Source organism: Bemisia tabaci, chromosome 1 (genome assembly GCF_918797505.1).
Source record: "Bemisia tabaci chromosome 1, PGI_BMITA_v3".
NCBI lineage: Eukaryota > Metazoa > Arthropoda > Insecta > Hemiptera > Aleyrodidae > Bemisia > Bemisia tabaci.
The window spans coordinates 28,554,187-28,569,002 of record NC_092793.1 but is presented as its reverse complement, the minus strand read 5'-3'; the positions used below and the strand labels follow the sequence as shown (position 1 = coordinate 28,569,002).

Sequence of the window (14,816 nt, the reverse complement as noted above, 5' to 3'; positions counted from 1 at the left end):
CACGCGTTCATTGTATCCGTCTTCCTTGGATGAGTTTAGAAGGTGCATTTTCCACTCATTGTTAGGGCAGTCCCGTGCATTTCGCACACTTGTGCACTCCATTATCTCGCCCACATATTTGTGGGAACTCATTGTGATATCTTCTCGACGATGCACTCAACTGATCCGATAGATCATTTTCGCTCATTCCGGGCGGTGGGTGCATTTTCTGCGGGTACGATAATGCATCCGTCCCGGTGCACTCGTCAATTATTTCGTTGTGAAGCTCCGATGCGTCGCTCTTCAGTCCTGAGTTTTCTTTCAATTCTACAAGTTTACCATCTCGAGATTTAAACCATACAGCCGCGATCTTTCCCACGAAAAGACGGATAACAATAAATTCACCATGACGCCCCGTTGAAAAAGACAAGCAGGAGGAATTTATTCTAATATCAGGTGGATCACTACCGATATCCGTTCGATCTCTATTGATGTCAGTTGGGTCGCAACGGTTATCCGTTGATCTCTAACTCTCGGTTAAATCTTTATAGATGCGAGAAAAACGTTTCTTTCAGGGGTTGCTCTATTTTGAAATTGGACAGATTTTTTAACACATTGTCTTGTTAAACTAATCTCTAGGTTAAGCATTTTTTCAGTTGTGGACAGAGAGGCATAATCCAAAACTCAGGGCTGGATTGATGGGCTTGCAGGACAAGGCGCATAAGTGCAATTTTAGCTATTTCAAGAAATATGTGTTTGAAGTTTCGAAATTATATGGATCCTCATGGCGGAAAGAGAGTTCAAACCGACTTTTTGATGCTTAAAAATTAAAGTTTGGGAGCGAATTTTTCACAAAACATACATTATCTGACTAGATTTACTTGAGATCATTAATAACTCAATTTTTTCAAAAACTGCACTCAAGTGCCTTGTCCTCCAAGCCTCTTGATTAAAGGTGGCTCATGTCAGGACCGGCTGCGTACGCGCCATTACAACGAGGGCAGTGCAATGAGAGAAGAGAAGAAATGAAGAAGAAAAGAGGGGAAAAGAAATGAAAAAATAAGGGGGGGGGGAAGAAGAATACAGACACAAAGAATGATTAAATTAGGAGGAAAATATTTCTTTTTAAATGACATCGAAAATTCAGCTTAGATTTCCTCAGAGTTCACAGAGTCCCCGGAGATGACCAAAAGAAAAATAGGTGCATGTGAGAAAATTAAGGACATCTCCAGAATTTGAAGGATTCCTTCTTTGAGTGGGTAAAAAGACCATGAGAAATACGGAAGCTGAAAATTAAAGAGGTATCCTTTCTTTATTCTAGTGAAAATATGTATTGGGGAACCGGCACAGGGCTACACTCTCAACCAAATGATTTGCATTTAAGTTAGGGAGGCAAGTGATTTGATCCAATAAAGCGCTGAACTTTTAAAAGGGCGCTGATCTTCAAGAGAATAGCCAGTTTCTGTATTTGTTTTGTGTGTACTCGTACCTAACATTAGGATTTTTAAGTACTAAACAAGAGGATTCTGGGGGAGAACCGCTAGAACCCTCGGTCTTTGACTGTTTGAATGAATATTAAATAGAACCATCGAACCATCGATTCATCCAGTTAGATCTCCATCACAAAAGAGTAGGTATCTGATCAAACACATCTGACATAGCGAAAGTTTTAGATCTTTCTCAATTTGTGGAAGACCTCCTCCACTTTAAGTTCACCTTCAGTTTTTCCTGCGAGGTAAAAAATCGACCAGGAAGTAGGTACCTACTAACAATAAGCTATGCAAAAATCATATTCTGACCCTGCTGCATACTTTAACTAAACTAAGGACAAACCGATCGCATTTAGCAAAAAGGGACCAGCGTGATTACAGTGTTGTAAAAATGTTGCTTCTTCCTAATAATCTAAAAAATCTCCCAGAATATATAGCAAATAGTTTTGGCTTCCCACCAAAAAGTAGTTGATTTAAAAGGAAAATGTTTGTGTAAATTTTAGTACTGAACATACTTATATCGAGTATTTTTAAAAGGAAAGGTGAAGTTGCACGATTTTGAAAACGCTGTAATCACGCTGGTTCCTTTTTGCTAAATGCAATCCAAATCTACTTAGGAGAGCAAACAGAGGAAATGCGATGGATGTCTGTTAAGAATTTCATATTCATATCAGAGTAAAGTCTACATCAAATAAGTTCTTGTATTTCTCAACTTACGTCACTATTACCTACATGTAAAGTAAATGCAAGAAGCAAGATGGTGGATCTTTTGTCCCAGTCTGATAATGCATAAACTTATTGGGCGTAAAACTCTATGTATAAACTACTGATCTGAGTAGACCACAAAATGACATGTGAATCCCTGATGATAGGTAAATAAGCGATGAATTGATAAACGAACCAAAATGGAAAGTTTAAGGGTTTCTAGAATTTGAGAACCTCAATGATTTCGAACAGTACAGAGCTGGTGAAACTGCAGAATAAATACCTAAACTATTGGTGAGCACTTTTGAGAGGATACCTTGAGGCGTCAACTTGTAATAAATGGAAATTGAACAAGGCAGCACCGAATTAAATATTCATTGGAAGGATGTGGTTAGGCAAATGAAAACTAATTCGCACTTATACAAAACATCAAGCAACTTTAAATATTCAAGGAACTTCTGATTTTTATTCACAAAACCCACGAAGAGACGAAGAACCACGTTTGTTCACTTTCTTTTATCAAAGTATCGTGAAATGTAAACAAATCGAAACCCGCTCTCTCATTGGTTCCCGCCAATTCCACTGGCGCGCTTGGCGAAATATACAAATTGACGCGCCAATTTTCAAATATGCGGGGAGTACACCAGGTGCCCGCATATTGGCAATCGGCACCGTACCAGGTTTTTTCTCGGTTGTTTTAGGTCGCACGAAGTCGGGGACCGCGGGGTAGAATAGGGAATTGACCCCAAGAAATTCGAATTTCACAATTCCAACCTGCCCCCCCCCTCTCCAGCCGCCCGGGGGGGGGGGGGGCGGCGGCAGGATCCTTTAAGTCGGGGTTCCTGACCGGATTGCGATTCGATTTCATTTGAATTGAAAAGGGTGGAAAATTTCACTGTAAATTGACGCCTTAAAATCCAAAATTGGCCCACCTAGGTCCAAAAATGACCCCCTAAGGAGGGCGGGGCCAGTGCCCCCTCCACAAATTTTTCTTTGGTTACAAAATCGACGAAATTTCATCAGAAAAAGATGGTACCTTATCATATTGATCCCAAATAATCCGGATTTCGTAGTCCCGAAGCCTTTCTAGCCCCCCTCAAGGGCGAAAATGAGGGGGGGGGGGGTTCAATTTTAAGAATCAGGGCTTCAAAAAAAATGTCACGTCTTTGAGGGTGTCTGTATCAGCGCTGCGATTGCGTTAAAAGGGGTGGGTGTCTAAAAATTGGGAGATCCAAGTTCGTAATTTATGGGCAGTCCCTTTGATAGACCGACGATGCCTTCAATTATACAGCATGAGCATCAGACATACTGGGGAGTCTATTCGGAGAACACAGATATATTTTGCTCCATAAACTTCGACGATCATAAAAGACGACACTTTTTGAAACTCCGCATCTCATTAATCGGCGCGGCGTAAGATAGGGCTACCAAATTTTCCACACTCACGGAGCCGTTAATTGAGATTTCAAAAACGCCACTGACTCGATTTTTGCAAAAACTTGAGTTTGGTACCTATTAGCTCTGGGGTATTGATGATATGATCTCTAAACTATTTAAGTTCATCCTACGAACTTGAACTCGTCGAGTCTCGGCAACAGTGACGTCATTTTTGGCCCACAGCAGCGGCCACCTGCGCCCGCCTCGAATACGTCACGTCGCCCAGTGCGGCATCCATATGGACGATGCGGACAAAAATCGGTAAAAGACACTTAACTTTAAATAATGAAGATAGTAGCACCTACATAGATAAACCCTTTGACACTATCAAAGTAAAACACTCGAGGAATAAGAAAATGTTATACCTCAAGATTTGTTGCGTATTTTTCGAGAAAAGTTTACTTGAAGTTGGCAACCTCGAATCAGCCCTATGTTAACGATGTAAAAGCAACGTGGAACACCCGAACTTAAACTTAAAATATCTCTGATAGTCGCATCCGAGGATTAAGAAAATGTCGACCACCCGGAGCATTTTGCGTTTCAAGCGAGAAACCTTCATTGGAAGTTGTCGTCTTTCTCTGTGTATTTCCAATGGACCATTGATCCTCGACCCATTTTCCGCCCACTTTCCACCCAAATTTGAACTAATTAGGGGCGAAAAATTTGAAAATGAACCATCATTGTGAGTCAGTAACATCTTTAAGATGACAAATTCCAAAAAAATATTCAGATGTCGAGTTGTGAATTTTTTTATTTTTGCCCACTGAGGGCCGCACAGTGGACCGAGTCCATTCGAGACGTCGGACATGACATTTTTCACTTAAACTGCAAATTTTGATGTCTATTTCGTCATATTTTAAGTTTCAAGGGGTACTATTAGAAGAAAACTTTACGGGGAAACCAATAAAACCGCTCACAGAACCTCAAAGTTTTGAATAAACGGAATTATAAGCCTTTAAAGTTTCCAAATTTCGTCGGACCTTTCCTATCGACTCGATCGACTGTGCGCCGTGGAGGCAAAGGGAGCGGCTACGCTACGAGGAGCGCGATTTCCTGTCTAGGACCATGCGTCGATAATGAGAATTGCATTTCTACGGTCCTCGTCCTCTTCATCTGCGATGATCCCGACCCAACCTGGGCCCAGGCGGGCGCTGCGGCCGATGCTGCACCGCTGAGGCGCCGCGACGCAGGACGCTACGCTTTGGGCAACGGACCGTCCACGTCCGACGTCCGAATCTCAATCGACGATGGGCAAATAGAAACGGCCCTCTCCGAGCCCGAGCGCGCCAAGGGTGAGCTTTCTCTCGGAACAATATCGCATTGTGTTACCGTTTTATTCCGTCCGTTATTCGCCGTCCGTTTCGCCTGCCTCAACCGGAATATGCTTACTCACTACCGCGTGCCGCACAATCTTCAACAACCACCCACTTACGTTTTCCCGCACTTCACTCCGCCAGTCTGGTTCGGTCTTCTGCCAGCGACTCGTTGGAAACGACCCGTCATGTTTCTTTTTCATACGCGCATAGCCTTGGAGAGAAGGTCTCGCCCCCCCCCCCCCCCTCCCCCTTCAGATTAATGAGTTAGTTGATCAGCAATAAATAATGGGTCGTATTCGATAGTGGTTTGATGTATCGTCTGGTTCAAATCAATAGAAAATAACCTCAAACCAAAATTTTAGTATATAAGTCAGAAAAGCTGAAAAAAAGAAATTTCGTTGCAATTTTGATACTCTTTGTCCAATTAGCACTCGTACGAATCAAAAATCTATCACAAAAAACCCGTTCCACCAGATTACGCAATTGATTTTTGAGGCTGTGTCTATGTTTTGAACCAATCGATATCGATACAATATCACCAGTTTGATGTATCGAATACGATCTATAATATCCGTTCTACGACACTACGATTGACGTCTTAGGCCGGATTCGCCATCAGGCTATGTAGGCTATGGATTAGGGGCACTGAAAAAAATATGCCGGTAGATTTTACCATCTCTGACACAGTGATACGAATATGGTAATAAACACCAGACTCTATGGTGGCATTTACCATACTATGGTAAGAATCACCAGAGTTCTGGCGAATACTACTATAATTCTGGTTATTTCCACTAAATAGTATCACTGTGTAAAAAATCAAGTAGACTCATAGTAAATGTCACCATACTTTTTTTTCAGTGGGTGCAACACTGAGGGGAGCAACATTTGTGAGACTGCATTCCAATCATTCAGTACTTGTAGATTAAAAATGTTTTCTTCGTGTCTTTCTACATTTTTCAAATCCACTTTTTCTCTGGCGCCGCTATTTTTGCAATTGGTGTCTTAACATTGTGAAATCATGTTTTTTTTTAAAGAAGGATTTCAATTATTTTCCTTGGCATTAAGCCAAACAAAAATTCTCCTTTTACTGGAGGGAGAGGAAAGACCTGGGGCACCCCTCCCTCCCCTCCATTGAGAGCGCCAATCTAAGTTCAGCCTCGGGCACTAACAGTGTAAATCCGGCCATATTAACGTCATTCACTACGGCTATAGGGAATAGTACGGGTTTTTCGTACTAAAACTGAACCGATTAACTTTTCCGGTGATGACATCAAAATACGATCTTGTCAAAAGCGCAACTGTCGCATTAACCTAAAGGTGGGCAGGGGTACACAGTATTTGGGAGAAGGGGTAGGAGCTAAAGATCTCGACCTAAACCTTCTGTTAAGTATTGGCCCACATGAATAATTGAAATGGCGAACAACATTATTTTAAGCAATAGTCCCCGGTTGTGTTTCATTTTTTTCAAAACCACATTAAACCATAGTACTGCTTCCTTGAAATGTTCTATAAATATTTTTGTTAATGAAAGAGAATAATTCATAGACAATTTCAAGAAAAATTTTGCATTGATTTTTTTGTTTCTTCTTTTTTTTAAAAAAAATAAAAATAAAACATGAGTAGAGATTTGCTACGTTGCAATAGAAGATACGGACTTTCCGACTTTGACGGTCGATATAACTACACTCTTTTGGAACTGAACGACTGAGGGTTTGCTGAGGTATTCCGTATTCTAATTCAGAAAAACCATTAGAGGTGTAGAATCTCACGCTGCTTTTCTCAGGCTGACGGGTTATCTTCGATAAAACATGCCACTTGACCGTGCTCTAACAATGATTGTTCTCGCTATGTAAATCATCAAGTGCACTAAAAAAGTGACTTTTTTGCATCTGTGTTTCGACACGAACTTATCATTACTTAACAATGCTGCATGAGCTTTGCCACTCTTGACGGATCGATACAACTGTGACGGGAAACTTTTCATTCAATTCAGGAAGGGAAAGCGTTAGGTTTGTATTGACGCGGTGCTAAGCGAGAATGAATTCTGATCAAGTTCGATTTAACGGACTTAAGTAGACTCAAAGTACTTATTGGAATCGATAGCAATCATTTGGAGACATAGTTTTGATGGAAAATAGTAGACTTGCTTCTGCCCCATTTCGATAATTGTGTCACGTCTGCGAACAGTATATATTTCAGAAACCGCACTTTCAATCTAAGTGATGTAATTGGGTGAGACATAACTGCCGTGATACAGCGAGGAGAACCGTAAGTCTAAAATTGTCTAAATCAAATTTCCTTCAAAATTTATCTGGTCTCTTTAAGAGGAAATCACGGAAACAGCTAAAACAGAATAACTCGTCTTACTATTGTGAAAATGAGACATATGAGAAAGCCGTAAGTGTGCGAAAATTTACCTTGTTCCAGACAAAACAGCCGTAAGGAGCATTATTCCGCCTGAGAGCTAAATGTGAACAATACTTTAAAATAAAAAGGCGCCCTTTTTTGCCCATTTCTAACCTGAAAATTTGCTTTTTCTGTGTCTAAAACGCAACCACAAAAGCAAGCAGAAGATAGCACTTACGGTTGTTTATCCTAACACTACTAATATGAAAATGAGAAGTACCCTTTTTGCACAGTTGAAGTAAAGTTCATGGACTTTTAATCATCCGAACGATTTTTAAGAGTCTTTCGGATGATTGGTGGCAATTAGACAGTGACCAGCGGCTTCTTTCAATAAAATTTTCCGGCTATAGGCGCTTGCGGGTCATTTTCTCAAAACTTCATTTTTGCACTTACGGCTCTCTTCGCTATCACAGAAGAAAAGTTATGTTCGGAGATGCAATGCTATTTTTCGACTAACGATAGTTGATGATCATTTTATTGAGACAGAAGAGCGAGAATATTATATTGTCTCTGGTCACTGTGGCTTGCAATAGAGAGTAAAAGAGCTTTAAAGGTGAAGTAATTCTGGAGATCACGGCAAACTTTTTGGGAGAGAAAATTTTAGGTCACGAGGGGGCCCTACGCTTCGGTCCAAGAGAAAAAAATTGTGCGGAACAAGAGTACAATGAAAGGAACGAAAATTAAAGACAGGCACAGGAGAGAAAGGAGAAATATATGAAAAAAGGAGGAGGAAGGAAAGAGGCATAGGGGCGAAGGAAAAATGTATGGATCTAGGGAGTGTGGGCCAAGGTCAGTACAACGATTGTTGAATCGTTATCGAATGACCTTGATCGATATATAACATTGTTAAGATGGGGAGTTGTCGATCGGAGTCATTCGATAGCGATTCAACAACCCACCCGTAGGCCATGGTGGGAGCTTTAGACAATGAATATTAGATGAAAATGACACCCTATAAAACAAGAGACAAATGCACTCATTTAGTCATGCGTCACGAAACTCAACGGACGTCACTGATGCCTCCATCGATGACAATTCGAATGAAGTCGAAGTGATCTTGAGTTCTTTTTGACGGTTGCCTTTCTCACTTGCTTTCACTTAACTCCTATGTACGCTGAAAAATAAGCGCACTAAACATGTGCTTGTTCGCTGAGACTAACCACATCACACGTTGCTCAGAAGCCAAAAAAGGAGATAATCCTAAGGTTTGAGTCGTGACGAAGAAGTCGCGTAAGTAGAGGTTTCAAGAGGGCTGGTGGGGCCGATCATGGCTTTTGATTAGAAGCAGGAATTTAGAGCTGAAAATAATAATAGAGAGAGGACCAGGGACAGTTATGACAGTCGATGACAGTTATGTATCTTGTAGAGCGCCTGGTATAGCAATGAAGCGACATGTATGTATATAAATATGCGCTGCCGTGATAGCGAAGAGAGCCGGAGGTGCAAAAATGACGTTTTGAGAAAATTAGTCACGAGTGTCTGAGCAGAAAATTGTATTGAAAGAAGCCTCTGGTCTCTGCCAAATTACCACTAATCATCCGAAAGACTCTATGATTGATGATTCAAAATCGACCGATTTTATTTCAATTATACAGGTAAAAAATATATCATTCATTTCCGTAATAGGCTACGGTTAGGCAAGACAGCCGTAAGTGCTATCTTCTGCGTGCTTCATTCGTGGTTGCATTTTGAACACACAAAATACACGTATTCAGGTTAAAAGTTGGCATAAAAGGACGGCATTTTCCTTGAAAGCACTATTTTCATTGACTTTCTGGAATAATAATGCTCCTTACGGCTGTCCTGTCTGAAACCACGCCATTTTTTTCGCTCTTTCGGCTTTTTCACATTGCCACGCTGAATGTGGCTTGAATGTGGAAGTCATCGGCCCGATGCCTGAATATTGCGCGTGTCGAACCAAAATTCAGCAACGATTCTCAGCGACCATCGGAAAATGTTGGATTTGTCTGAACTATTCGAATAGATTTGATACACATCTGGATGAAAGTAACTCGAATTTGCGAAATTTCAGCTGTTGAGCGATGACTGTTGTACAATTTTCCAGTTGTAATTCGCAGGTTTGTTCCTGTTCGATTTCTAGTTTCCTGTTGCTAAGATGTAGTCAGATTCCTGTCCGAGTTCTGGATTCGTCTCAGTTCATCATCTTCATTTTCGATCTATGATAAGAACTGTGATAACCTAACGACTTCCATATTCAGCTGCCAAATTCAGCGGTGATAGCGGCATATGTCTCGTTTTCATAAAAATAAGACGAATTTCGCTGTTCTGGGTATTTCAGTGATTTCATGTAAATGAGACTGGACGAATTTTGAGAAAACTCGATTTTTGAAAACTTGAGACTGACGGCTCTCTTCGCTAATCGCTATCACGACAGTGCGGATATGCGTTGCGAGTGTGTCGGTGCGGGCTCACCCCAGGATGAATCACTGATAAAAGCCTTCATGTGTGCGGTCGTTTAACTTAATTTCGGAGAGTGAGAATATGAATAGCTGCGCAGATACTGCGAGGACTCGAGGAGCGACAGGCGCAGGCGCCAGCGATGATTCTTGAATCATGCATTTCGGGCGACGATCGGGGCGGAGGGACTCGCGCCGCCACTCCGTAGTACAACACCCGTTAACGTCGATGCGTGACGAAAATTCAATCTCATGAGTTTATTCGCAGCGATCATAGACCAACAGCGACACCATTCCAGGTAGATTACCGAGTTTCGCCTCGCCATGGAAGTGGGTCATCGTACTCTGCTCGTATGTGTCATATTCCGCTCGAAAAATCGTGGAAAAGGACCGCCGAACTTCCCAAAGAGAGGAACAGGATCAATGCTATTTTTTTTTCAATTTCTCGCGGTGAGGGCACTTACAGCATACCAAGAGCGCCCTTACAGAAGGACCAGCGGGCCGATTATCGAAATCTATAGACAGATAGGACAAAAGAGATATGGAGGGATCCTATTGGTAGAAGTGGGTGGTTGCAATGAACAAAAGGAGAGGTGCATAATGGACTAACTAACGGCAACCCATGATAGAACCTATAGTTAATCTGTCATTTTCTCCCTTAGTCTACAGGAACCACCCATTTAAACCAATAGGATCACTCCATACTCCTTACGTCTTCTTCGTCTATAACTTTGTCTATCATATTCAATAATCAGCCCGCAAAGTCGAGACGGTCTGTGCCCGAATCTTGTTGGCCAGTTTACGGGCATAATTTTCCGGTAAGACTTTCGAATTTGTCATTCGATCACTGATTGCAGGTTCGAACCGCCTAGGAACAGGGCCGGATTCACCTTCTTGCCGCCCATGTGCCGCCTATATTTTGCCGCCCCCTTCTCATTCGTTTTGAAACTCGATAAAAACCATCAAATGAACGTGCCAGAAGGGGAGGGGTGCATAAGACGCCTTTACTCGTGTTGGACACATTTTTTGGGAAAGCCCTGTCAACACTTCTAGCAAAAGTTCACAAAACTTTGCGCAAAATTGAAGTTCCGTAAACCTATCTCTGTGTGGACAAGGCCTTCCATTCATGAGAAATGAACGAAAAAATTATGAAAGAAGAAACATAAATGAGGTTCAATGATTTTAACTTCCGCCGCCGCGCCGCGCAGACCGCACCGTGTTGGACGCAATGCGTGAAGTATTCACGTAGTCTTGTAGGCGCTATGCGTTTCACGCTGACCGCACTGTGTTTGACGCAATGCGTGAAGTATTCATGCATTCTTGTAGGCGCTATCCGTTTCACGCTGACCGCAATGAACGCACTGTGTTTGATGCAATGCGTGAAGTATTCGTGCAGTCTTGTAGGCGCTAATGTGTGTTGCATGCCGATCACCGCGCCGAGGGCTTCTCCTTTTCATCTCAAGTCCTCGTTGTCATTTCTCTCTAAGTCGCGCCGTTCTCGGCGAAATTGCGTGTTTGGTTTCTCTCGTAACTCGACTTATCGAGGGTGCTGTCTCTTGTATCACTAAGAGACGACAAAATTAGAAATTACTATATACTCTCAGGAAATGAGAGATTTTTTCGCCTATTCGCGTTTGTAATTTTGTTTTTATAACTACGATTTTTTTATACCTACACTTCAAAAAATTGCAAATTTTTGCCGCCCCTTAGATTTGCCGCCATGGGCCGCGGCCTATGTGGCCACCCCCTTAATCCTGCCCTGCCTAGGAACTATAAGGATGGCTCGGGCTTGCTGTAAAAAAGTTCAAATTGTCTACGGCTTGAGCATAGAATATCATTTCCTCAATTTATTGTCTTTAGAGGTGAGTTTTTTAACTAGCAGTCATCCGTAAACCGACAAGATTTGGGCTCGGGGCTGAAAAGAGACGAGGAGAGAAAAGACCCTCCACTAATCTCTTGACAACAGGTGGAAACTTAAACATTCGGGGACTCAACATTTCCCTACGAGCAACTATATGGTTGCAACAGTCATCACCCTTTTATATGCTGTATTCCTACCTACGAGGTGGCTAATGAGCTGCGAATGACGTAATATTTACCAAACTTCGACTTGTTTGCTGAACTAAATGCTCAACACGTTGTCTAACATCCACCTGGTAGGAAGCACGTAGGTCAACAATTCAATGTTGGAGTCCTGAAGGTTAAAGATTCCACCACTGCCATGCTAAATAGAGATTCTTCTCTTGTCTCTGTGGCTCAATCAAATGAGGGCCGACAATGAGAAGCCTTAAAGTCCCACCAGCATAATTGATACCGTGTTAGCGTCAGCATGGAACCACGTAAGCACTCACCAGTAGAGCCGTTTTTAGCAGAATGCACCAGTAATCCTGGTGTTCCGTCAGTTATGGGTGAAATGTGACGACTTATCCTACAAAATCGAGACATAATGCAGGATCGTATGGCTGGTACAGAAACACGCTTTCCCGAAAACGAAGCGGCACAAAGGACCGCTTCATGTTGGACGAGTTGTAAGTGCAGGTAGATGCGACCTTGACAGCGCGGATATTTTATTCATACGGAGACAAGTATTCGGTACCCACGAACCACGATGCCGACTGTTTACGATTCGGTAGACCAAAGATCGTTCTGCTCTGAACTCAACTTGTCACAGGACGATTGTGAGATGGTGACTAAGAGGTGCGACAATGCGACATATTTTCCTCCTCAACTTATGAGGGAGATAATAGCAAAATTAGCTTTTTCCACGTTTGTGAAAATCACAGTTCATACTTTCTGACCGCCAAAAATTTCAAGTCTACTTCTTTCAAATCGGGCACTAAAGGGTCACTTATAAAATGCCTAACACTCTTGGGAGGGAGGGGGGATCTGAGCCTGTATGAGGGGGGGCTGAGGGGGTTAAAAACAGAAAAACTACCTTTCCTCTTGGAAACCCCTCCCTTCTATGGAGGGGAAGGAGAAGGGAGTCCTACAATGCAAAAGGTTTTCTTGCAGACACCCCCCCCCCCCCCCCCAATTCAAGAAGGCTGGCCGCCAAACGGGGTGAAATGTGAGAAAACCACCCTTTTGGTCGACTGTAAACAGGACCGGATCAACCATCATGCATGCCTAGGGGCCCGCACCACAAATTTTCTTTTTCCTTCCCCCTCAATCTAAACTTTTTATTTATTTGTTTTAAAATTTCCGTTTGTTTCTCATACGCTAATACGAGTATTTATGTCTTTATGGGACCCATTCTCTTTCTTGTCTCTCATTATATTTGCAAAAAACGCTTGCTAAATTATGTTTAGGAGGGGTCGGCGTTTCAAATTTTACAACGGAGGTCTCCCGGGAAAACTTAGCCCCCTTCTCCGAGAAGGTGCACTTTAGGGAGGCCCGCACCATGAGCCGAAAAATCCTGAATCCAGCCCTGATTGTAAGGAGTTAATTTTTGTGTACAATCGGAGGTAAAACTCAAATCAGTAGTTTAAAATTCTCTATGACCTTTTGTAATCCCAAAATCCGAGATGGTGGCCAAATTTTGGGCAAAAAAAGAACAACGGCCATGTGCGTTTTTATCCAGAAGGTATTTTGGGTCGTAAAATCATCAAACGAAGTTCATATTACCTATTACCTTCTGGGTTCACGAGTTAGTTCCTATCCCCAAAATTGTTGGACATATAAGGTATATTGGACATGTTACGTCATGTCAAGTATCGATACCTGCGTATTTATGGTCGTACAAGGAGACAAGCACTCCGGTTACACATTGACTGAACCACCGCTCATGTGGAACACTACACTTTGTCAATTCATTGTAGGAACGTCTTTTAGAGCATCTTCAATAGGTACAATGTACGTGTTTAAATAGGTACTTCAATTGGAAGTATCAAAAGGCGGCGGGGAAAGGACCGATAAAAGTGTCGAGAAGCTTGCAAGCATTCATTTGGACGTCAATTAGGAACTTTCAGTTAATGCACCGAGGTATGATGATATACACCTATACATTGAATATATTTCGATTTTAACAAGATAGCGCTCCTCTTTATTCGAAGATCATAAAATCCGCTCGAACAGCAAGCACTACGCACGTACGTAAGTCCATTTTCTCAGAATGTCATGGTAGGACTGACTGAATGCTTTGGTAACACGGCAGGGTAGAAACCCCCGTAATTAGTGCTAAGTAAGCGACTATGTGCAATTAAGGACAATTAAGGATTGGGAAAGAAGAGGATGTGTTGGCTTCGAGGCTCATTTTAAAATCGAGCGTCGTTGTTAAATCTGAGACTTGAAGACCGTACCTTAACTTTTTCGTAAGTTGACGTCAACTCCAGATGATGGACGAAGGGGTTGATCAGCTCGTCGGGCGTTTCCTCATTCTTGACGATCGAGTCGGTCGACGTGAACGTCGTTACAATACGACTGCCGCTCATTTCGAAAACCAAATTCGTCAACCCGAATCGAAACGGCTCGTAACTCCTCGGTAAAAACTTCAAGACACGACGAATGCGCACAAATCAGCGTGGACAGCGCTGCTAGAATTATGAGACCATCCGCGAGAATTGACAAGGTACAAAACTGGTATTTGGACGGGCGGGAGGAAAACTAAAAATCGCGGATCCGTCATTTTCGCGAGCGACTTTCTAGATCGAGAGACGGGCGCGCACGACACAGGCTCGCGGCATGTTTACACTACTGGGACGTGGATCGGAGAAGCGAACAGCCGATCGCTCGCTGTAGTCGACGGAGCGCGTCACGGAAATAGAAATATCAATAAAAAGACGTGGGTACGAGCTTCGTTTCCGCAGCGGCCGCCAGGGGCGCCTCCGGCGGCCCAATAGCTACCCGCGCGTCGTCATGGAAACGATAGGTTCTTGTCACGGTCATTGGCAATGACCGACTCATTGCTGCTGCGAGCTGTTTGATAGTGGGTAATGATTGAGAAGCCATTCGGGAAATACGCGGAAAAGCCAGTCGCATCCAGATGAATGCAGGTGATTAACCCTTGCGAGTGTTGTAATTCCATCGATTGCATTTCTCCCTCGTTCAAAGGGGTGCGCAGGATT

The 14,816-nt window shown here is 42.6% G+C and overlaps 1 protein-coding gene across 3 annotated transcripts in view; it reads right to left on the bottom strand.

Moving 5' to 3' along the window:
• The window catches only part of LPCAT (lysophosphatidylcholine acyltransferase), a 30,167-nt gene extending 15,649 nt beyond the window's left edge, over positions 1-14,518 (bottom strand). Inside the window, exon 1 of one of the 3 annotated variants that reach the window (XM_072299363.1) lies at positions 14,052-14,518. In XM_072299363.1, coding sequence (XP_072155464.1) covers positions 14,052-14,183 — 132 coding nt within the window. In that variant the 5' untranslated portion in view covers positions 14,184-14,518. The remainder of the gene's footprint in view (positions 1-14,051) is intronic. The other 2 variants (XM_019057249.2, XM_072299367.1) reach the window with 2 other exon arrangements.
• Between the last annotated feature and the right edge of the window lie 298 nt (positions 14,519-14,816).